The sequence below is a fragment of the Molothrus ater genome, chromosome 10 (genome assembly GCF_012460135.2).
Source record: "Molothrus ater isolate BHLD 08-10-18 breed brown headed cowbird chromosome 10, BPBGC_Mater_1.1, whole genome shotgun sequence".
NCBI classification, from domain to species: Eukaryota; Metazoa; Chordata; class Aves; order Passeriformes; family Icteridae; genus Molothrus; species Molothrus ater.
Window position 1 is genome coordinate 8,651,165 of NC_050487.2, and position 24,687 is coordinate 8,675,851.

The 24,687-nt window shown below is 39.4% G+C and overlaps 1 protein-coding gene across 4 annotated transcripts in view; it reads left to right on the forward strand.

Annotated features, from left to right (window-relative positions):
• ACSL3 (acyl-CoA synthetase long chain family member 3) overlaps positions 1 to 24,124 on the forward strand; it is a 50,449-nt gene extending 26,325 nt beyond the window's left edge. For 3 of the 4 annotated variants that reach the window (XM_036388700.2, XM_036388699.2, XM_036388701.2), the window contains exons 4-16: positions 156 to 333; positions 4,160 to 4,269; positions 5,485 to 5,623; positions 7,373 to 7,523; positions 8,138 to 8,261; positions 8,411 to 8,482; positions 8,967 to 9,106; positions 9,775 to 9,947; positions 10,710 to 10,784; positions 11,473 to 11,664; positions 12,452 to 12,566; positions 17,112 to 17,269; positions 20,031 to 24,124. In XM_036388700.2, coding sequence (XP_036244593.1) covers positions 156 to 333; positions 4,160 to 4,269; positions 5,485 to 5,623; positions 7,373 to 7,523; positions 8,138 to 8,261; positions 8,411 to 8,482; positions 8,967 to 9,106; positions 9,775 to 9,947; positions 10,710 to 10,784; positions 11,473 to 11,664; positions 12,452 to 12,566; positions 17,112 to 17,269; positions 20,031 to 20,194 — 1,791 coding nt within the window. In that variant the 3' untranslated portion in view covers positions 20,195 to 24,124. Of the gene's footprint in view, positions 1 to 155; positions 334 to 4,159; positions 4,270 to 5,484; positions 5,624 to 7,372; positions 7,524 to 8,137; positions 8,262 to 8,410; positions 8,483 to 8,966; positions 9,107 to 9,774; positions 9,948 to 10,709; positions 10,785 to 11,472; positions 11,665 to 12,451; positions 12,567 to 16,730; positions 17,040 to 17,111; positions 17,270 to 20,030 lie in introns of those variants that run through there. The other variant, XM_054515902.1, reaches the window with a different exon arrangement.
• The last annotated feature ends 563 nt before the right edge of the window (positions 24,125 to 24,687 follow it).

Genomic DNA, 24,687 nt, shown 5'->3' on the forward strand with positions numbered 1-24,687 from the left:
GCAAGAAAAAGTGTCATCTTTATCTTGAATAAACTGCAGTTACAATTCAAGCATGTGTTACTCAAACATCTGTGGATTCTTCACATGGGTGAAGATGTTGTAGGACATGTCTTAAGGATTTTCATTTTCTAAATTGATTTTATTGTTCTTATTAGGTGATCCTTGGCAAGTATACCTGGCTTTCTTATGAAGATGTGTACATTAAAGCTGTTAATTTTGGAAATGGCTTAGCAGTCTTGGGTCAGCAGCCAAAGACTAACATTGCTATCTTCTGTGAGACCAGAGCTGAGTGGATGATTGCAGCCCAGGCCTGCTTTATGTGCAACTACCAGCGTGAGTACCTGTCTTCCCTGAAGGTTTTATGGCTTTCAGCCTCACAATCTGAAAATGAAACTCTTTCTTGCTTTGCTTTATGTACTAAGAAAACTTTATTTAGATTTTATATAGAGCATTAAAGTTTTCAAATTAAAAAATGCTGCGTAATGTGGGAACTGTGCACTTTGTAGCCTTTTGCTTTGGTGACTAGGGAAACCTGTATCTGTTGGCAGATGGGAAGAATGGTTTTGGTAAGTATAGTTTGCTCAATGAATTTGTGAGAGGTTTATTTTCTTTTCATCTCAATCAGTACAGATTCCCAAGTTTCTGAAAACAAGCAAACAAAAATCACCCATGAATTCATTGACTCAGTTTCAGGAGTTGACGTCAAACCTTCATCTGTGCCTGCAAGTTTTGTTTTATCTGGATATTTTGTCAGTTCTTCAATTTTGATTTTGGTTGGGCCTTTTTTTCTTGGTCAGGAATGTACTGAATGCTGGTTTCAGTGTGCTATAGCTGTTCAAATGTCTGGTTCATCATGACTCCTTAATGTCCTTTACCTAACTAAGCCCAGCCTGGCTGTGTTCTGTGATGCTCTCAGGGGGACACATCTTGTCCCTCAGAGCATGCCAGAAACTGCTGTTCCTCACAGGCTTTGGCCTTTCCCTCCTGTGCTACATTTACGCCTTCAATAAGATGTGGTTGTGAAATCTTCATCCTTGGAGAGCCCTAAAGCCCAGACTGGCCGTGGCTCTGAGCACTCTGCTGCAGTGGATGGTGTGTGATCTTTGCAGGTGCCTTCCCACCCACCTAAATTGGTGATGGTTTTGGTTGGTTCCTCAGTAAGTAAATGCTACTGGCCTTCCAACCAGAGCAGAGAACAGCACAGACTCTTCTCACATAAGATACCTGTGCTGCTTTTAAACTACATGTCTCTGTTCCAGTTCCCTTTTAACACTTTTGGGATCTGTCAGATTCCTAGTGGCTATCCTGGGAATAAAATGCAAGGGCTTGAATAATTTTTTTCCCTCGGAGCTGAAGCACATTTACAAATCCTAGGGGGATTTGTAATTTGAGGGGGGAAATCTGAGCTAGGAGCTGGATGTTGTGAGCAGAATGGTGTGTGTTTTTGGGTTTGCTGGATTAGAGGTTTAAATCCCCTTGCTGCGACGTGCCTCGGCACACACTCTGACGTGGTGTTCAGCAGCTAAGCTGTGTCATCTTCCGTGAACTTGGCTGACTTGTGCTGGCAGATGAGGAGAGAGCTGTGCAGTGTTCACAGGCAGCTTGCAGGACAAATTGGGAGATTCAGATGATGTTGAAACAGTAATAGTGGCAAGACATTGTTAAATGGCTTACGTTAGCGTTTTTCAGTGTGTAGGGTTGGTACCAGCCAGCTGCTGTGGGGGTGTTGGGACATGGTTTCCAAATGTGAGATGTGTTCAGTCTGATGGAGTGGGCCCAGAGCTGGTGTCAACAGAACAGGTTCATCTGCTTTGTACGTAGTGTTGGAGAGAATGCATTTTGCACTACAGAATTAAAATGAGGAAAATGATGTTTGTTATGGATTACTTGCACAAACAAGTTATTTTATAGTTAGAAATACTTGCTTGATTTTAAATGTGTCTTTTTCTGAAGTTCTCTAAGTCTTATATTTGCAGGAGGTGGAGTGGGATTGCTATATCAGAGATAGAAGAAGTAGTACTAGCATGAAAACAGATTTTCTTCCTGAGTACCTCTTCATGTGTGTGAACAGCTCTTCACTAGAGTAGGCAGATAAAACACAAAAGTGCATAGCCAAATGGTGGAATAGGAGAAGTTAGGTTTCATTTTTCAATCATGCTTGAGCAGAAGTGGTTTTGTCAGAAGTAAATTTGGCTGAAGTTTTTAAAGGTGCATTTTGCTTTTTATTCTTGATGTATGATGGGTGCTGAAGTACTTGGTTTAACATTCCAGTTACCTTGAAATAAATTGTAAAAAGTCTGTTTGTTTCTTTAGGGTAAAATTTTGTCTTTTTCCACAAGCTGGCAAATTTAGTGTTGTTAGGGATTTTCTTTTTTCAAGCCTTTGGTCAGATAACAAAGATACACTTGCACTGTTGCATGTATAAAGGTGAATACAAAATAATCCCTTCTCAGTACATTTTCAAGAGAATGAGGAGAGAGAAAACTATCAAAACTTTCAGATTTGCCTGAAAAAGTTTTAGGTGCCAGTGTGCAGAAGGGACAATTTCAGAGATGAGTCATTGCTCAGTTTGCTCTCTCCATGACATCAGTGCACCATCATGTAAGTGGTCTCTCTTTCCCGTTGGCTCTGTCATATGGCTCTGAGTGTCTTAATGTGCTTATTTGCAGATGAGTAACTAAGTACCCCGTGGTTGTTCCCGAGATGCTGCTCTGCCTTCTGGGCGCTGTTGTCAGCTCAGTTCTGCTCCTTGGCTCGGGGCAGCTGAATTTCTGCTACATGTTTACATAACAGGGGTCACTGCAGTAAGGAGAGAGAGCTCGTGGGAACGAGGAGAGGCACTCTTCTGGACTTTGCTCCCACCAAATTAAAGAAAACACAGTGCATGTGCATTTGCCCTGCAACAGTTCTGAACTATGATGGGCTGTTTTAACAAGAAAAAAATAAGTAGAGGTCAACTATTTACTTTTCTGTGTAAGACTGCTTTTGGGTTGTTTTGGGTTAGTAACTCCTTGGATTTGAAATATTAAAACAAAAACCTTAGAATACAACAGAACTTTATTTCATTTTTAATCTTTGCTGCAGTGATTACAGTCCTAATGTACAGTGGGTTGTCTTATTTTCATAGTTACGTTCTTTAAATATTTAGCTATATACAGACCAAAAAGCAGAAGATATTCAGATACCTGATGTGGCAAAACTCCCATCGAGAATACTATAATTATGGATTGTGTTGATTGACCTCAGAGCTTTTATGAGATGTCCTTGTTTAGTGTTGGTTGTGCTTGGAAAATAGATTTTTTTTTCTGCAATACTTCTCTTCAGTTTTTAGCTGCCTTTTTCTTCCTTGGTCTCTTTTGGTCTCTTGTCATTCAATTCCATTGAAAATTCCAGGAAATTTCATATTATCACCTTTAAAATAACATTTAATCATTTTGTAACCTGCTCACTAATGAGCTGACCTTACAAACAGGAAACAATTTTTCTTATAGTCAATTTTAGAAATATTTTCTTTCTTGCTATTCGGTATGATTATCATGATGTCAGTTCAAGGTCTAATGACTGTGATGATTAAACCTTTATTACATTATTTTAAATAGATGGCAGAACAAGCTAGTCACAGATGTGTTTCTGTGTGAGAATTCTCTGCTGATGACACATATTGCCATGCTGTAATAATTTGTTATTAGCAGTCAATTGTAAAAGGTTAGTAACAGAGGATGTGAATTCTGGAAAGAGAAGTCACTTGGATGAAAGCTGTTTCTTTCCTGTGTGCAAGAGGAATATAACACAGTGATTATTAAACTGAGAAGGTTTGCCTATTTTTCAAATGGTAAAAGCAGTGACAGTATGAGAGTAGATCCAGGAGAATTTCATAAGGTGATGTGGTTTTGGGACCTCTAATTAGACCTTGGAAAAGAGTAAACAGTCACATAGAGAATGGTTGTTCATTATTCCTTCTGGGAGTAACTGAAGATCACACTGTATTTAAATACAGATGTTAAGAGGCTTTTTAAATGCAAAACTGTCCTATCTTTGAGTTGACAAATATTTTTACTGTGTTGCCTAAGTTGGAGTAGATTAATCTCAGTTCTTTTTTGTAAACTACACTTGAAAATATAACCCAGGGACTGACCATTTGCCCTGTTTTGTGTTTCAGTTGTTACTCTGTACGCCACACTGGGAGGCCCAGCCATAGTTCACGGGCTCAATGAAACAGAGGTGACCACCATCATTACTAGTAAAGAGCTGATGCAAACAAAATTGAAGGTCAGAAAGCTGTTCTTTGGCTATCTCTTTGCAGTATGTCTGTTCACTATTGTTAAATGGTCTGGTTCCATTGTACAGAGCAATGATTTATTGCCTTTCCATAAGGCAGACACATTTGGAAGAAGATTTATGTATCTCTGTTCATGTACAGAAAGTGGTAGTTTGCTTTTAGTGGGTTTTAGGCAGCTCACTGACTGGAGAATGAGCAATTTGCAGTATTGCAGAGCTGGAGTGGTGCCTGGAAAAACACCTTTACAAGAAACTGCCGTGGTTTCTGGGTGGATTTAGTGCCTATAAATGTAACAATGGGAAGAGCAGAAAAATGTATAAAGAGCTAACTGTGATCATGTTCCTGGCTTATTCTCAGATGCTTTCCCAGCAGAGAATGGTTTTTATATCTAAAGATGGGTGTTTAAAGAGCTAGAGCTGTTTTTCCATGCAGGGGGAGAAAAAGCTCACTAAACATTAGCACAGTCAAAGAACTTTTTTGACTTACTGACCCTGGTGGAATACCCAAGTGGAACAACTAATCTGCATGAGTTTCATCACTGTGTGTTTTGGGGAAACTGGACCTTTCAGTTAAGGAAATTTTTTTAATGAGAAACTGTGCTGCTGTGGAAATTTGAATGAGAATTTCCTAAACTTTAAAAAGAAGTTACTACAATGACAGTATCTATGCCATGCACATTTATTTCAGCTTGCAGTGAGAGAATGTATTTGCTCTGCTATAGGTGATGATCTCTTCTTCCATGAGAACACTGATTAATGTCTTTGAACTCATGTTTTTCTTGAAATGCTTAGCTAGTAATTTTTGATATTTTTGCTAGCTGTTGCTTATTTTAAATAGCATAATAACCAAGGAGCAGCCTAAGAATTATTGTGAGCTCAGTATCAACAATTTTTCTGTGTTCTATGGGAAGGGAAAGTCAATAATGTCTACAAATCACTGCAGTCTTATTTGTGGGGTTCTCATGAAATAAAATACAAATCAGCAAATGTTTGGAGAAGTTTTTGGACTTAAAATTGGAAAGCTTTGAGCTTTGCAGCTACTTGAGCTTGGCAGGTTTATCCTTTAAAATTCTGAGATGTTTTATATTAATGCTTTTTAAAAAGTATACAGCAGATAGCAGGAGGTTTTTGGTTTTTTTGGTTTTTTTTTTTACTTTCTGACATAAAATAATTTTTAATTTCTGAACCCATTTTTCATTTTCACAGGAAATTGTTTCTCAAGTTCCACTACTGCGACACATAATTACAGTGGATGGCAAACCCACAACGTGGTCAGAGTTCCCCAAGGGGGTCATTGTTCACACCATGGCATCTGTGCAAGCCATGGGGGCCAAGGCAGACACTGGTAGGTTCTTGCTCTGCAGACCATCTCTGTTGGTGCCCTAGTTTGACCCTGTTGAGTAAACTTGGAGAAATTGCAGATTTCAAAATTCTGCAGATTTAAGCTTTTCTTATGTCCTTTTCCTTTAAATCAAATCTGTGTGGGTTTTTGTTTTGGTTTTTTTCTTTTTGTTTTTTGTTTTATTTTCATTGTGGGTGGTTGGATTTTGGAGTGTAAGTTTGTTTTTTGTTTTTCAACAGAGTAAAAACTTGACTCCACAATCAAGTGTCACAGGTTGAAGGGCAGTTTTTAGGATAAGCAATTAATTCAGGATAGAAACTTAAAAAGCATTCTTATGATCAGACACATTAAAACCAGGTTATTCAGGGCACAGAAGGAAAATCATTGTGTATTTTATAACAAAAGAAATCAGTAATTTATTGCCATTAAGTTTTGTAAAATTCACAGATAGCAAAATGTAAAATAGTCATTTGAATCTGATAGAACTTGGTCACTTATTACATTTCTGAAAGGATCATTCTGTGTAAATTCATTGAAATCTATTTCTGGTCTATGTAATATTTTTAGAACTCTAATTCAGAATTTTAGTACTTATTTTAATTGTAATATTAAGAAATTTTTATGCTTGGCTCTGAAGGGCTGCCCATCCTGATATTTTAAGGAATTTCAATATATTCAGTAATTGCTTTATTTTATGTTGGATTGTATTTTAGGAGTGGGGGGGTGGTCAGTCCATCTGATTTTGACGTTCAGGGGAATGGCAGATTTGCTCCAAACATTGTGACCTCTCAATTTCTTTGGAAGATGCATTTCCCTATTTGATATACCAGTTTCATGTACTACCAAAGCAGTTTAATACAACGCCAGCAGAAAAATCTTGGCTGTAATTCATTAGCTCCCTGAAATTTTTTAATCTATGTGCTGTGTAAAAAGGTATTTAATTTTTAAATATCACATACTCTGCACTACAATAAAGAAACATTATCTTTGTCAAGTTAACCATTCATAAACTGTGAAATACTATAATGAATTGTTTATGGTCAAGCATGTCCAATTAATATTAAGTAGATGAGCTATTGCTTATATTTCTTTTCCTCTGTGTTGTTCATTGTGCAGGATAGGCAGGATTCAGTGAGTGGAAAATTATTAAATGTTGCTTTCTTGCTTCTCATTCAGTGTGTGCACTGTGCCTCATGCACTGTGTGGGATGCAGTTTCCTCTGAGTAAGCACAGTAGTTTTTGTATTTTTTTGCTCTCAGCACAAGTATTTAAAAAGCACTTTAATCCAATTAAAGCTGTTGAACTTCTTTTAAATATTTATGGAGATGGGACCTCAGCAGTGCTTTGCTGCAGGTGTTGCAAATGAGGCAGTGTGTTGTTCCCTGCCAGGGAGCACGTGAGGCACAGGGGGTGGAAGCAGGGCAGTGAACCTTCCAGGCAGGGATGCTCAGTGGTGCTTTGGACAAGACAAAGCTCTGCCTGTTTTTCTCTCCACTGCAGGAGCAGGGGAAAAATAATAGGAAAACTGTTGTGGTGGATAAGGTCAATCAGTCAAAGTATTGCTCAGCTAGTGCAGAGTTCCAGCTCTTTGTGGAGGCACTTCAGCTTGACCACAATCTTTTTTAAGCAAAAGCAAAATGTAATAGCATGAGACCTGTGGTGCTGTATTGCAGCACTGCTGAAATGTGTCAGTGTGTCAGATCTGCCAGCCTGAGAGGCTCTCCACACATCCTATTTTTTAACAACTTGCAGGAAACAAGCAGCCGTCCAGGCCTGTGCCCTCGGATATCGCAGTGATCATGTACACAAGTGGATCCACAGGAATTCCCAAAGGAGTTATGATCTCCCATTGCAACATAATTGCTGGGATAACTGGAATGGCTGAGAGGATCCCAAATCTGGGGTGGGTACCAACTGTTACTGACCAGCAAGTAAAGAAGTCATGTAGTTGCATTTAATTTTAGATTAATTACTGTGTAAAATATGAACTGTTTTATATTGCTGTGGCTGTACTGTGCACTGACATCTGAGCATCTTCCAGCACTGCACTAAGTGACATGATACTACTTCATGTGCTCTTTGTTCTCTCCTCTTTGGTATGTGGGCAAGGCCAGGACACAAAAACCTGTGAGGCCACTTGCACTAGAGTGGTTGAAAGCCTCCCTAAGCAGTGCTTGCCTTGGTTAATGTTTAAATCCTGTGGCTTCTTTCTGTGTGGAGCAGTTTTTAATCTCATCCACTCATCCATGAGTTGCCTTTGCAACCATAACACGTGGTTAATTGTCTTGGGATGAGTAACCAGAGTAACCATCACCCTTTTTTCATGCCTAAACCTACAGTGTGTAGTATGCAACTTTTGAAACAAAACCCACGTGATTTGAAATATGCTCTCAAGATCAAAGGCATTTTCTACTTTCTCATTTCTGCAGTAAACTTTGCATGAATTTGGCTTAATGATGCATCTGAGGACTCTGGAGCTGCAGCATAAAGCTATATTTTAAAATAAATTCTTTGCAGGGAAAAGGATATTTATATTGGGTACCTGCCCCTTGCCCATGTTCTGGAGCTGAGTGCTGAGCTTGTGTGTCTGTCTCACGGGTGCCGCATCGGTTACTCTTCCCCTCAGACACTGGCTGACCAGGTATGTTGTAAGTCCTTACAGTAAAGTAAAAAAGAAATTTAAAAAAATTACTTATATCTTTGTAATATTTCTTTAAAAACAGTAAAAAATTTGTTTCTGATGTTAAAGATCTTGAATGTGTCTGCTAGTAAACTTGTTCTTCACTTTAGTCTTCTAAAATAAAGAAAGGAAGCAAAGGGGATGTTACTACGCTTAAGCCAACTCTAATGGCAGCAGTTCCGGTAAGTAACTGAAGGATGAATGATTTTTTCAAACCTTTTTAAAATATAATTTATAATTCAATTTTTAGCAACAAAATCAATACCATTACCATTTAAATAGAAAAGGTAGCATCTTTGATGTTAAGCTGCCTTAAAATAATTTTGGTACTTATTTGTATGTTGAAGATAAACAATCATGATACGAGTATCAAACTCTTTCCAAGTTAAGATAGCTAGAGAGATCCAATTCCCATTTTAATTAGTAATTTCTAGTTTGTTATAGTGAAAGAGTGGAATAGAGTTGGCAGCTGGGGGTTAACTGCTGCTCCTGCCCAGATTTTGCTTTCCTCCTTTCCATGAACATCTTGCTGTCTCTTAGCAAGGGAAGAGGAGGGAACCTGGGAGTGGAGTTGTCACCTGAAGCTCAGTTGAATTTCTAGATTGTGTTTTCTTTTTGCTGGATTTCTGTTTCTTTGAGATAAAGTTCATCTTTTTATGTAACTAGGAAATTATGGATCGAATTTACAAAAATGTCATGAATAAAGTGAATGAAATGACCAGTTTCCAGAGGAATCTATTTATATTGGCCTACAACTACAAAATGGAACAGATTTCCAAAGGTTACACTACCCCACTCTGTGACAGGTAATGTTAACTTCCTTTGTAATGGCACTAAAAAAGTCAAAGTCTTACCACGGGAGCAATATTTGGTTTTCTTGTGGTTTTCTTCATTTTATGAACAAATCTGTACTTGAGTGTAAATTGAAACAACAAATCAGGAGTTTGTGTGATGGATTTAAATACTTACTGATAGAATTTGAGTGTTCTTTAACTTGAAACTGATGGAAAATTTACATTTATTTATTGATTTATACCATTTTGGGGTAAGATGAGAAGTTTATTCCTACAGAAAACCGTAGACTACACATTTTTTCAGAAGGGAACAATGGTATATATATTCAAATTGGAAAGAACCCACAGGACCATTGAGTCTAACTCTGGGTTTCCATGAGAGTAAAAGATAATGTATTTGCAAAATTTATACAACTTAAAGTATTTTTAGGAGAAAATCGTGCAGCTATACTGCCTCATTAAATCTGTGTTCTCAAACATTTAACCCATCTTCAAACTAGAACATGGAAACCATCTTAGAAATCTGTGCCTGTATTTCTGAAAACTTCAGTGTGCTCCTTCAAGGCTTTCCTTGGAAGTCATAAAAGTGTATTTGAAGACAGTGGAAACTCAGTTCAGATCCAAGACTAGGTTCTCTATTGCTTTGTTTTGAAGCTCCAAGATGCCCTTTTCCCTTTCAGCCTTATCTTCCGCAAGGTGCGGATGCTGCTGGGCGGGAAGATCCGCGTGCTGCTGTGCGGCGGCGCCCCGCTCTCGGCGGCCACGCAGCGCTTCATGAACATCTGCTTCTGCTGCCCTGTGGGGCAGGGCTACGGCCTCACTGAGTCTGCTGGGGCTGGCACCATCACTGAAGGTGGGTGGCAGTGTTGTCCTCAGGGCTGGCACCATCACTGAAGGTGGGTGGCAGTGTTGTCCTCAGGGCTGGCACCATCACTGAAGGTGGGTGGCAGTGTTGTCCTCAGGGCTGGCACCGTCACTGAAGGTGGGTGGCACCACAGGCCCTTGGGCACCTGGCACCCACGCTCAGCCCGGCACGGCTCAGCCCTGCCTGCCTGCTCCTTTGCTGGTACCACCAACGTCATCAGGGTATCCTGCAGTCAGGTGTTCCCAAAAATGCATCAAACAGTGGCGGTGCTGATTTGGATGCATTGTGCTCAAGCAGGTGACCCACGTGTAACAGTGAGTGGTAGAGCCGCCCATTCTAGCGTGAATGGGATCTCAGCGTTGTTGTACTTACCACATCAACTTAATAATAATTGTCAGATTTTGTTGAGTATATTGAGATGTCAGGAATTAAAATCTTCCTGCACCAGATTTTAATTTCATATAACAGAACCTAATTGCCTTTTAGATTTAGATTTAGATAAACCTAGTTGCCTTTTAGATACTGAGGGTATCTGTCAATACGGCCATCTACTCTCCTGCTGGGATAAGAATTTTGTCTTTGTTCTCTTGATAAATCCGTTGGGTTTTCTTGGAGGTTTGGTTCTGTGAATTCAAGTTTAGAAATAAATAGCAGTTAATTTTCACTGAGGATGCATGGCAATAAAAGTTTGTTTTTTCTAGCCATCTTTGGTTTTTTGTTTTTCTGAACATGCACTCATTTAAATTCTAGTTTGGGACTACACTACTGGAAGAGTGGGAGCACCTTTGGTCTGTTGTGAAATCAAGTTAATGAACTGGGAAGAAGGTGAGAATTCCTGCTTATGATTTAATTGTAATGTGTTTGTAAGAACTGTGTTTTTCTATTGGGCTTTGCTCTGTAGCAGTAATTACAGTACAATAATTACAATATTTATTTCTTTTCTTTATTCTCAATTACAATAATTATTTCTTGGCTGTTTGCATTTTAAATGCTACTTTTGCCTATAAAAGTTTGCTCTTGAGGAGAAGAAGCGTAAAATAAATTCCTCAGTATTTTAAAAACAGGGAAATATCCAGACAGAAGCTATCAATGCAAGTGGCATTTTGACTAGGTAGTATGCATGAAACCTTCAATGTCCATTAAGAAATTATTTTAAAATAATCTTCATAATATTCTTAAAGTCATTAAAATTGGCATGTAGAATAGAAGCTTAATGGATACATTATAAAATACATATAATAAATTTTGAAATGCATTTGGGTGTTTCCTTTCACTGCAGGCTTTTATGTACTGTAGAGTAGAAATACATAATACTCAAGTGTGTTGTGGACTAATGCAAAACCTTATGGATTTTTTATTCTTTAAACTATGAGGCAAAATTATTTGGTTTTATTTGAGCCTGTATGAGGCTGATAAAGCACATTACTTACTACTGCCAGAAGGATGGCACAAATTTTTGCTTTGGAATATGTTTTCATTCTCATAAACTTAATCAAACTCCCCATCCTTCTAGGTGGATATTACAACACTGATAAACCATATCCTAGAGGTGAGATCCTTATTGGAGGGCAGAATGTGACTGTGGGCTACTACAAAAATGAAGCACGAACCAAACAAGATTTCACTGTTGATGAAAATGGGCAGAGGTGGCTCCATACTGGAGACATTGGGGAGTTTCATCATGATGGATGTCTAAAAATTATTGGTGAGTTAATAAATTTAAGTGACATGTGTATGTATAGATATTCATATACACACATCTTTCAGGACTGTGAAATACAGTAATGAAAAAAACCTCCATATCTTGTCATGCAATCTAAAGCCTTCCCATGTATCCCAGGGAAGTTCTGATATGTTAATGTAAACTTGTTTATGTGCTTTAAAAGCTGAATCTTGGTTCACTTTGAAACAGCCTTAACATTGAGTCCCTAAGTTAGTGAGACTGGTTAGCAATTAGGGAGTTAAATGCAAGCTAACTGAGTAAGTAAGCTGCCTTATATTGTATAATTTTGTACTGTTGTGTTCAATAACCTCAAGTAATTTGGGTGTAATTTTTGTTCCTAGTGTTGTTTTTAAAGTAAAAGGTGAACAATTCTCTTTAAATATGGATTTAGCCTGAAATAAATAACATAATGCCACCAAGTGGTGCATATCCTGCCTTATGGTTCTGGGCCAGAGAGCACAAAATGTGTGCTCCTGGCTAACAGTGGCTTTTGCATAGTCCTATTTGTCTTCCATGCACATGATGGTGCTGTCATATAGGAAATGCTGTTCTGAAGGCAGAAAATGCATGGAGTTGTAATATCCCTAATTTTGTTGGGACAGACAGACTGATAAAATGCATTCTAGAAACCTAACATGAAAGGTTTCTGGTACATTCACCAAACATGAATCAGTTTGGATATTTAAATAAGCATTTCAGAAACTGTAAAATCAATGTTTCAGAGTTTTCTATTCTGTAATTAACACTTAATTCCTTTCTTCCTCGATAGATCGCAAAAAGGATCTTGTAAAACTGCAGGCAGGAGAGTATGTTTCTCTTGGCAAAGTGGAAGCAGCTCTGAAGAATCTCCCACTGGTAGATAATATTTGTGCATATGCAAGCAGGTAAGAGCAGCTTATACTTTGTCACTGCTCTGTTCTTTGTCCTCTTGAAACAAATTTTATTGCTGCTCAATGTGTAGAATTTTTTTAATCAGCTAAAAAAAAGGCTTTTACTTATAATACAATGGAATAACTCTCCATCAAAACTAAAAGATCTGAAATCCATTTTTATTTTTCCTTTCTCATTTGTTGTCATCATTTATTGGGAAATACCAATGATGAGTCTTACATTCCCCCTTCCCCAATCTGAAAAGCAGCTGAGCTCTATTGCATTAATTACAGGCATCACTCAAGCACTTTGAGATTGTTACCTTTAGAAGCCCTAGGACCTTGTTCCTTGCTGTGTTTAGTTGTCATTTGTCCTTCAGAGGAAGTACTGTGGTACTTCAGAGGAAGGTGGGAGAAAAAAACACCAATGGCCCAGTAGTTGCCTTGTGAATTAAAGTTACTTTTCTTTATCCCTGCAGTACACCACCTTGAAGCTTGAGAGAAACCACAATCTAAACACTGTGCAAACACACAATAAATGACAATCAAATGTCATTTCTATTTGCTTTATATGTGTACTAATAAATGAGGTGATAAGGGCTCAAACATGTCTTAAGTTTCTATTTCTAGAGTTTCTTAGCTCTTACACATATAAATGTACTTCAGGTGGTCTTTGTTTCCTGTTGACATTTGACACTGATGTTTGGAAAGTTATTTTGGAGCTTCTGAATGATCAGAAATATTCTGACTCCCATTGTGTCCCAAAAAGCCCCACTTTACTTTGAAAGAAGCCAGGATAAGCATACCAGAGAATTGCTCAGTGGTAATAAATAAAACAATTAACTTCTGGTTTGTTCACCTGGTTCTCTGTAATTTTGGGGGGTTTGTATAGTCATCTGTATCTGCAGTTTTGACAGTTTTGGATCAGTAGGCTGGCATGCATTGGGCCAGCCAATGCTGAGGAAATTTCCATTCTTTTAAGCTTTATTTGTGGTTTGGACTCACTGTGTGAGTCTCACATTTGCTGGCTTTGACAGCCTGAAGCTGCAGCTGTTCCAAGCACCCTCTGTAATCTGTGGAGAAAGAGCTTCCTAAGTGTGATTTCTTCTCTTCCAGGATTGCAGTTCACTATTGGACTTGTGCTACCAAATTTTTGTGTTAATTTTGCCAGGCCAACATAACATTGGAAGCTAAAATACACTTGCCAACCAGACACTTGACTTTGATAGACAATGTCTTGTCTATTACTTAAAAACAGGAAAACCTTTGAGCAATTTTTAAAGGTAATTTACAAGCAAGAGTCCAGACCAAGGACAAACAAGACAAGACATTCCAGATAGGTTTTTCTGTTGCTGCTGTACTTTGTTAATACTGTTACATGTGTGATGTGGCCTGAGTAGCCACGTGATAGAGTCCCTGAATGATTGTCCATATGCACATTTCATTGTGGCCATGGGCTCACCTCAGCAGTGTGAGCTCAGAGAGGCTTTGTAACAGTGCCTGTGACCTTTCTTGGATCCTGTCTCTCCTTATACTTGTCTGGGTGATCTTGTATGCAGGAGGAGTCCTTTACTTGTAGCTGTTCTGTCTCCCACATGCAAAAGGACAAGGAGGGAACACTTGTACAAATGGGTTTAATATCTGATTTGACCTTCGATTTTAGGGTGCAAAGCTCCTCTGAACATGGTAGTAGGGAATCAGAATTGTTTGTGTGATATTGCTACTTCAAAAGGTGTATTGACTTCAGACAAAATAAGTGAGATAAGCAATAAAAATATTTGCTGAAAGGAATGGTGATTAGAGCTCTGTCAGGGGAGACTCCTACTGCTTTATCAACACTTCACCCATCCAAGACACACAAAGTGGGTTTCAAGCATCACGTCAGGAAAAGAAGTAGCTCAGTTACCTGAGGAATGAGCAAACATGGCAAAGAACCTGAGGAAGTCCTCAGTAATCTGAAGGAGATAAGGACCAGGCTTTACAGAATAGAAACAGTGGTATCTATGTGTAGTGCCATGAAATATGTTTCTGACCACAGGTCTGAGAGCCATATGTGCATAGAACCATAAGCACAGCAAGGGAATGAGGCTGCCCTAGTGTAGGACTGACATTTTGGCAAAATCTTTCATTGTGAAAGAGATGACTAAGGAGGTCTTGAGGACCAAAGTCTGAAAATTTCCACTGAAAATCACTTCCGAGACAAAGGTACCAAATACAAAGGACCAGCATAAGGAGCAGCAACAGGGCAGTGACTGCTTGAGAGGGAAGATGTGCCTTCAGGATACCTCTCAAGACAAAACAGTGTTTTAGCATTTGAACTGCAACAAGTGAAGATTGAACTTCGTGGCACAGAATGAAAACTACATGTACCAGGACCTGAGAGCTGCAAGGTGTTCTCTCCAAGAAAAAAACAATTGGATGAACCTCTTTGTCCAAAACAAGTACACTTCTACTGAAGGGGCTGAATTTTAGATGAACTGGAAGTTTGATGCTTACCCAGCCAGCTGATTACTTCTGTGTGCTGTTTATCCCTGGAGACACTGGTGATACTGCAGGACATGATCTTGAGCATGTTAAAAGACTAGAGGAGCCAGGAATGGAAGTTACAGAGTCCTTTGTGTCCCAGGTGCCTTCACACACAGTGCATACACAGCATGGAGGCAAAGTTACACGGGTTCAGTGCAGAGTACAGCATGAGTGTGCAGAGGGAAAATGGGGCAGGGGCAAAGGCAGAAGGTGAGATGCAAGCAGTAGTGATTGTGAGGCTAATCTGAAATCATCCTTTAATACATTTTCAGGAAGAGAAAAATGAGAATGGTTTTGAGCTGGCAGGCAAAGCTTGTGATGATGCTGCCAGGGAAGTCTGTGTTTATAATGGACTCTGGTGCAGTCTTCTCAACTCCTGTCAGATGCCCATTATGATTTCTGCTAGTAAGAAGGGAGAAAATTGCAATGTTCAGTAACCAAAAGCATATTTAGAGGTGGTATTTTAAAATTATCTTGAAAACCTTAAAGGATATAGCACAGTAATCTGCATGCTAGGGCTGAGTTTCCATATTTTGTGTTAATGATCTGTCCGATGAGAGCTGAAAAGATTTAATAATTCTGTAGATAGTTAAGATGGGAGGGAACCAAAGCCACAGTGGAGGATAGGATGAGAATTCAGAGCAAGCTTGGCTAGATGGAGATTTGCTTGAAAAGAGCAGTAATTTGAAGGAGAGGAGTTGTAGATTATACTTACAGCTAAACAAACTGCAGAAGTTAAGGGTGAGAACTACCAGCTGGTAGCAATTCTGTAGGAGCTGACATGAGTCCACAAGTGCCATGCTGTTATAAGAAGGTAAAAGGCATAATCAGGTGTATTGCCTACAAAATGCACCATGATCTCTTTGCTCTAAGCAGTATTAAGGGGTCTGAGTTCCACATGTAGCCTATCTGAAGAGATGGACTTCATGAAAAGAGTCCAGGGAAAAAATGACAATGTCTGGGCAGAGGCCTGTGATGGTGTGAATTGGGAGGAAAGGGCACTGCTGGTATGTCTAAATAAACCTAAGAAAGGAAGCAAGACTAAAAAGGTGACAAGGAAAATCTGTGAATGAATAAATAGCTTCTGTGGAAAAGAGAGGGACAAGTGACAATTGTGAGGTCAATTTCAAAGAGGAAGAGACAGGAGTTGCCATCAGCAGCAGCTTATCTATGCTATGAGTGAAGAAGTGTTGGCATTAGGGCTTGCTGATGTTTAAGCAAGATGTAGACAAACATCTGTTAGATGTATCTGACCCTGCTTCAGGGCAGGTGAATTGATTAGGAGCTCTTCTGCGATCACTTTCAACTCTGCCTCTGTGATCTGCTTTGTTACAGTGTGTCAAGTTGCTGTCTGAGGTTCTGTGCACGTTTTACCTAAACTTTACACCATCAGAAAAGCTTTGAATACCTATTTCAGAGTGAATTGTGCTTCAGGGCCCAAAGACTTTGAGATCACATCTTTCTATGTTCTGGCTTGTCAGGAGCAGACAAAGAGTGCCAACAGTAGAGTGAGTGTATGGACAATCACTGGAAAGAGAAAGAGAAGTCACTTCCCTTACAGAAGCAGGCATCCTTTGAGATGTGTTGTGCATATGCTCATTCCACAACCTGCTGTCCAACCCCTCTTCACTGCAGTCCTCTACCCCTCTACAGTAACTGGACTCTGCAGTTGAGAGGAATCTGAGGTAGGGAGGCCTCACACCAGGCTCCGTTCCGGGCTGCCAAACATGAGCAGAGGCATCGTGTGGGTGCTGCTTCCCAAAGCTTTGGGCATGAGACACAGTGGAATATGCATATGGACAGCACACCTTGAAGCAATCCAGTTACTGTAAGGTAAGTAGCTTCTCTTTCTACTTACTTTTAAGCAGGCAGAGGTAATTTGTGTGCTATTTCAGGAGGATTATCAGGTGAACAAAAGCCAGCTGTTAAGAGCAATATCTCTGTATGAAGTGTAAAGCCCCCAACTTGAAATGCTATTTTTTGAAGAGTTGTTTACTTTGCCAAATTCATACTAAAGTACATTGTGCTTCTCAGTTTCCATTCTTATGTCATTGGATTTGTTGTGCCAAATCAAAAGGAGCTCGCAGAACTAGCCCGAAAGAAAGGATTTAAAGGAACCTGGGAAGAGATCTGCAACAGTCCTGAGATGGAAAAAGAGGTTCTGAAGGTGCTAGCTGAGGCTGCTGTGGCAGGTGAGTGCCTTGGTAGATGGTATCAATCTTGTGGACTGCAATGTCTGTGAAATAGGTATGCATAGGCCCTAAAATATTTCCTTGGTTGTGTATATTCATTTCTTATGAAGTAAGATTTTCATACAAAAACCCTCAACAACAAAACATTAATTGGGCCAGTCCTTTTGTCACATGCAGCTTCTTTTACTGTCACCCATAGCTGAGGAAAGAATATAAAACCAATGAAGCTTTACAAGTACAGTTCTCTGTATGTATGTGTGTTCTTTAAGATGTTCTGTAGTATCTTGTTGGCCTTGCTGCTGGTCCAAAACCAGTGTGGGCCAGCTATAGATCCATAATCATTACATATGCATTAGGTATGAGACAGTCTTGCATGCTACATACCAGTGCAGAATTGAAATAAAGCCATGGTGACAAGGGCTCTCCTGGCTTGACCTTGCATCTGAAGGATTTCCAAAACCAAAGCAGCATCTTTGTAGTTAGTAATATTCAGAAGACTTTCCTTGCATTAACTTCTCTAGCCACATTTGAAAACTACTCAGATACTCTGTACCAGTGTCCACAGTATCACATGGGAGTTTGTAGCTTCTTGGCCTGTTTGTGTGAAGAAATGCTTGTTTGTCCCAGCCTTCCATCTGCCAGCTCAGGCTGACTCTGCTGAGCTCTGCTCTGGGAGGGGCAGTGAACAGTGCCAGTGCTGCTTGTGGTTCTGGCAGTGTGGATTATTCTTCCCCCTCAGTATCTTTTTCATGCTAATTGGCCATACTCTGTCAGGCTGTTCTGGTGCAGAATGAAGCAGTGGCACGGGGGTATTTTGTTTGTTCCTTATAATAATTTCTGCCTTGCTTTTGGCCATTTCTGAGCATTTCTGGGCTTTTTTCATAACACTGTCAGTTATGGCCACAGAATGATTTTTTTGAATGATCATCAGGGGTATAGAATTTTCCATACTCATCTCTGGGCACTTTCCTGCAATGGATGTTGCCTACTGTTTTGCAGCATCATAATGTCCTTCTGTCCCTCTTTGCCCTTTGTCCTCATCCTTTTTTACCCTGGATAACTACATGCTTCCAACAATCTCTGCTTGTTAATATTTTCTCCATATTGCTTGTGAATATGTTAAACACCCTCCTGCCATGAGTGGAGTCTCAACACTGCAGCTGCTCTTTCCTTGCCCCACCTCTCTAATCTGCTTTTCTTCACTGTATGGAGCACATGGCCAAAGTCATTCTCAGAAGCTGCTGTGATGGGGAACATGTAAAAGTTGTTTTCATTTTTTGTGTAACATTATTCTAAGCAGAATTAAGTACTTTTAAAATTTGATGAAAGGTAGTATTTGATTCAATGATTTTGATGTTATTTTATATTTGGTTTTGGTTTTCATGTTGGTATCACAGGCTTTACTTCTAAATACTATGGATTTTAGTGATAAACTGCAAAAAAACCCTGAAAACCCAGAACTAGTAATCTAATGTCAAAGGGAGAAAAGGGGGCAGGAAAATCTAAAAATGGCAGGTTGCATGTGATAAATATACATTTGTGTATATTTTTGAAATTCAACTTGAAAGGAGAGTATTTTTTTATCATTGCTATCTGTTGGCTACTTTTCTTAGTTATTTTCTTTTCTTATATCTGAAACCACAGCAGAAATTGTTGCAAATGATAGTGTTTTGTGCTGAAGGTGTAGCATGGAGAGCACTGCTCTCTTTCAGTACAGGGAAGAGCTCCCATATGAACTGAATTCCCTTGATCAATTTAGAGCTATGAGGAAAAAACAAACTCCCCCATTTTTTCTAACCTAAGCAGTATGGATTTTAAGGTTTTCTCTCCAGATGATGAGCACCATGATGCTGATAGAGTTTTCTCAAGCCTTCTGCTGGTCAGAGTGACCCTGAGATGTGTTAGAAAATCTCTTTTCCCAGCCCGGCAGTCCAAGAAGGAGTCAGAACTCTTCTGTTCTTGTTCTCAAGGTTGTTTATTGTTTCTTATCTGTAAAATTCTTTCTCTGGCCTGCTGAGGTCTGTTCAGCAGGTCAGACAGAGGAACACTGGCCGCCCTCAGGGCAGTGCTATCTTTTTATACTAAAAACTACGTATACATTATTTACAGTAACTTCCCAATATCTATCATCTATGTTAGACAGTGAGTTTCTACTTAAACCAATCCAAAAGTGCCACCATCATGGCAGAAGGTGGAGGCCAGGAAGAAGGAGAAAGACTGGACACACCCAGATTCCTTTATCTTGCCTCCTGAACCTCCATTCTAAAAACCCCAAAAATCTATTTTTTGCCCCATGACAAACTATTATTCTATTTAGACTTTTGTGGCTTGCAGATCCTCATATAAAGTTGGCAATTTTTTCCATGGGTCATAATCAAAGTCACAGGTGCCTTGGGTTCTGTGCCAAGGTCTCTTGAGCCCCCTGGCAGGGGTTTGAGCCATCCAGGGCAGCCAGAGGGATGTCCTGAATTCTGACTGCGTTTGTCTTGAGGATATCATTTCCATGCACTGAGGAAGTGCATGGAAGTTAGGGAACTGCAGAGACACCTGAACAGCTGGGCTTTATTCCAGTATTTCTGTGGAAATGGGACAAACAAGTACTAGCAGATTCTGTCCTTCTGCTTGTGACCCCAGAGGTGGTCAAACCAGCCATGGGGGGGTTGGAGGAGCACTTCTTCATTTGGGTCACGTTTTGTGCTTAACTTCAGGAAAACAGCTCCATTTATTTTAGGTTCTGCATTAAAAATATTTCTTTTGACAGCAAACCTGGAGAAGTTTGAAATCCCAGTGAAGATCCGTTTGAGCCCGGATCCCTGGACGCCAGAGACTGGTCTGGTGACGGACGCGTTCAAGCTGAAGCGCAAGGAGCTGACGGCGTTCTACCAGCCGGACATTGAGCGCATGTACGGCACCAACGTCAAATAAGCCCTGCCCACTGCTGCTCTGCTGAGCTGGGATCAAACAGCAAATACTTGAATTGCCTGTCTCAACCCAACACTTGAGATCAACACACAAAACCACCACTCCTCATTTCCAGCTTAAACTGCTCTTTCTAATGACATCACCACGATGACTGGCGAGTTTAGTAAAATGTTATGGCAGCAAATTTGTGTGTCTCCTTTTCTCCAGTTTTCTCTGCTACCTTGTCAGTCTGTGGATTTTCCCAGGTCTTTTTGGGAAACCACGATTCTGAAGCCTCAAGTTTTTAAACATTTATAAATCCTGTATAATGTTTTATTTGTATCTTTCAAATTTGGGTGTATATAGAGAGAACTTGGCTATATAAGAAATGGTTATACTGGGGGCCTTTTTTTACCTAATTATTTAAAGATAAGAAGGTATTGATGTTGTGACATTATGTACATTGAAAATGCCTGTAACAAGGTAATTGTTGAACAGAGGACCAGGTTATTTGCTGCTGTGCTATTTTTCTGTGTAAATCTGAGGGAGAAAATGTTTGACATTCCAGCTTGTGTAATGCACCTTCAATATGTGCCTAATGGTTACTTTTATTTTTATCTGAAAATGGAAGGATGCTTGTGGCACAGCTCTGCCTCAAGGCAGGTACTCTTGCAGGTGTTAGTTAAAGCTCCTTTAATACAGAAGATGCTATTAACACAGCAGAAGTTAAACCTAGGAATAATCTCTCAGATACAGAAACTCCTTTTTAAAATAGCTCGTGACCATTTCATCCAGAGCTGAATTGTGTAGTGCTAATATGAACTCTCATCATTAATTTCACCTTATACTTTACAAGCTTGACTGTGTCCTTTTAACAGAGGGACTGTAGCAACCTTTGTCTTTTCTCATTAGGTCTGGACATTACAGTGGATTTCCTCTTTTGTTGTTTATTAAGGTTTGGCAAGACCCCTGCCCTAGCTGCAACCCAAATCTTCCTGGGGGGATTTTTAAAGTCATAATGACAGTTATGTTCTCAGCTCACACAGTGCCTAGCTGCCCTTTGTGCCATTAAAAATCTCCCTTTGATTCTCTGTTCTTTTGTGTTGTACTTTTTGCTTTAAAAACAGATATTTGAAGCATTTGTCAGCCAGAGTTATTTATGTTGCTTGGTATGTTACATCTAATTCTTACTTTGGGAAAGAGTCTCAATTTCTGTTTCAATAGAGATTCATGGATATTGTTTGAAAAAATATGGGGGCTCTTTTCATGTTGAGTAAGAGCGTTCAGATTTGTTTCAGATGTGAATTTTATTTCCAAAATATTTCTGGAAAGAATATTCAGGGTTACATGAGAATGTGAAAAGGCATACATCAGTCAACTTGGTGATGAAGCAAATACTAAAATGGTTTTGATTTGGAGATCACTCTCTTGTGTATCATTTACTTGTAGTACTAAAACTCAAGGTCCTGATGCTTACTTAGTGCCCTGCTATGGTAGCATATAGCAATGCTGAAGCTTGCTTTGGGAGAGGGAGTTCCTGCTGATTGTCTTTGAGACATGAGGTTTTGGGAGGTATTTGATGTGCAAGTTTCATTTTATAAACCTCTGAAATATTTTTTTTAACCCAATGCTCTCCATTGATTATAGAAAGCAGATTCATAAGAGTTGAAGGTTATTAGGCAGGTTCCCTGATGAAATGATGAGGTGGTTTATGCTAATTATGGATTTCCCCTGCTGCTGCATGACAAAATGTTAACATTTGGTAAATTTTGGTGTAAGTAATCAAATGGAAATAGAAGGAACAAAAAGAAATCAGAACCATATTTTTGAGATTATTGCCTTTAGATATCCAGATCATGAATGAAAACCTTGTAACAAATAGAGATTAAGACAAATGTTGAAAAATGACTGAAGAATCCAAATGTGGAAAAATTGCCAAGGCTGTAGGGAAGTGTCACACCATGTATTAGACATTACTAACACTTAAATTTCTATCTGTGCTCCATCAACATGTTCTTAAATAGAACTCAGCACAGACTGTACATTGTTCAAATATTTTTGTGATTTTTAGTGAAAAATAATAAATTGCTCAAGTACTATGTATTATATCACTCGGTGCATTGTGCAGCAGATTTAAGAAAACAAATCTGCTTTTGGTTAAACAAATCTGCAGTTAGTATTTTGTTCTGCTAAGGGTTTAAATCCCCTTTTGAGAAATCACATAAAGAAAACTTAAAATAGTTTGGAAATAGTTTTATTTTCTTTTTTCCAATCCAGTCACAAGATGGGGTTGCAGTCTAACTGTGCATTTGATTTTACAGTTCAGGTTTTTTTATGTTTAAAATGGATATGATATATATAGTTTCTCTTTCATTAGGCATTAAGATCCATTGTGGACATTTATTTCTTCTACAGAATGTGAAAACAAAGCAGTTCATTAAGTTTAGTCCCAGTGCTGGAGATGGAGAGACTTTTTAAAAATCTTTGTGATGAGTGTGGGATTTTTTCTTTTGATTTATAGCAGAAGAGAGATTCCACTCCTGCTGGATTGAGAGTACTTCCATGTCCCACTGAGGCCACCTGTGCTGGGGGCTGCGATGGGATGTTCAGTCAAGCTCCAGCTCAGGTGTGGGGCTCCCTCCCCTGCTCCTCTGGGCTGCCAGGTCCTTCTGGCTGCCACTCCTGCATTGCTGAGCACAAGAACAGCTTTGGAGGGATTTGTTCCAGCCCTGCAGAGATGCACTTGCTCGAATCACCTCCATAATTTTTTTTTGTTTTGTTTTGTTTGTTTTTTCTTGGTCTGTGTCTTCCCATGCCCTGAGTTACAAGAACAAAAGTACAAAAGTACCTGCTGGATGCGCTGCAGTGTCCCAGGGGCTGTGGGCAATTGCAGGAGCTGAGAGGTGTTTGGGAGGGGTGCTCTCTGTCACATGGGGGATCTGTAATGGGAAGAGCTGCAAACTTTAAACAATCTGAGTTCAAACTAAGAGAAAGGGGCATATACCTCACCTGAAGGGCCCCCAAAAGAGGGGGATTTTTAACAAAAGTTTTGTAAATAAAAACTTATCAGGTCTCTGAATTGTTGAAAATTGTAACTACTTACTCTCTTGTGAAAAATCCTATGTATTTCATTATTAAAACAGGTTGACCAAGAAATTCCAGGGATGCTGTGACTATCCTTTAAATTTCACAATTCTTTAAAATATTTTCAGGACTTTAGGCTATCATTCAATCTAGATGTAAGTGCTCTTTACAGAGCATAGGGTTTCTTGGGTAGGTGAGACATTCAAAAGTTGCATGTCAGAAAAGACAGCGTGAGTTTGCTGCTGCTGCAGGTCTGCCAGAGGCAGGAGCACACCTCAGAGGGGAGCTGTAGCTGAGCAGGGACAGATTCTGCTGGACTGGCAGTGAACAGCAATGTGTGACTGGAGCTGAGAACACAGCAGGTCCCTACATCCCACTGCTTTACAGACAGGATGCAGAGAAGGGTGTGGAATCCAAACCCTGCATTAGGAACACCCTCTAAAGCTGGTAAGTTTATGCAGGAATTGCTATAGGACATAAAACTCCTTTGCAATAACCTTTGTCCTGCTAAAATTCACAACCTTTTTATTCTGTACTAAAACTACATTTAGGCGATGCAATGCAGCATTTTTAATTTTTATTACTGTGGTGTATTAACTACTTTGGACTTGGTATAAAATAGTGTACATCTGTTTCTTTACTGGTAAGAGGAACAATTTTCAACTTGCCTACACCTTGGACCAGGCTGAAACATGAATTGAATGACCAATTGTATATTGTTGTAATGGGTTATTTAATGTAAACTCATTTTCAATGTGATCTTGGTTGTTACTATGAACTGCCTGAACATTGTATACCCTGAGTTATATTGTATGAATTATTTATTTGTAATTGGATATCATGTTTCAAAAATAAAATTAATTTCACAAATTGGGTCCTGTACATCCAGTTTTTCAGTGGTACAGAGTTGATAATATAGAAATGTGTTCATTATTGTCGAGTGTTTCAAATACACGTGACCATTTTGGACTGAATGCAGGAGCAGGAATTACCCAGGTTAGCCTGGATTTTCACTGAAGGAAAAATAATTGTGTTTGGCCAATTTTTATTTGCATATAATCTGCCATTTACCTGCTTTTAAAGCACTGGCTGTGGGTAATACCTGATGTAAAGCTATAGGCTTATGACTTTTTTTTTCCTATCCAAGTGTGCTAGGACTTGTATTTAGTGTGTAATTTCCCTTAAGTTTGTGTTGAAGGGTCAGATAGTAGATGCTTGCAATTGGGCTTCTTAAGAGATCTTGAGCACTTAAATTTCAGATTTTGGTTGCAAGCTCACAAACCATTGCTGGTGACAGTCCAGCCTGGAGGCATCTCAGCAGAAGCCTCTTTTCCCTTTTTTGTGTCTCTGTTTACAGGTTCCCCAAATGCCCAGGGTCATTCATAGTGCTGACAAAATGTCAAACCCTCCTTGCTGTGTAGCTGATATTTTTG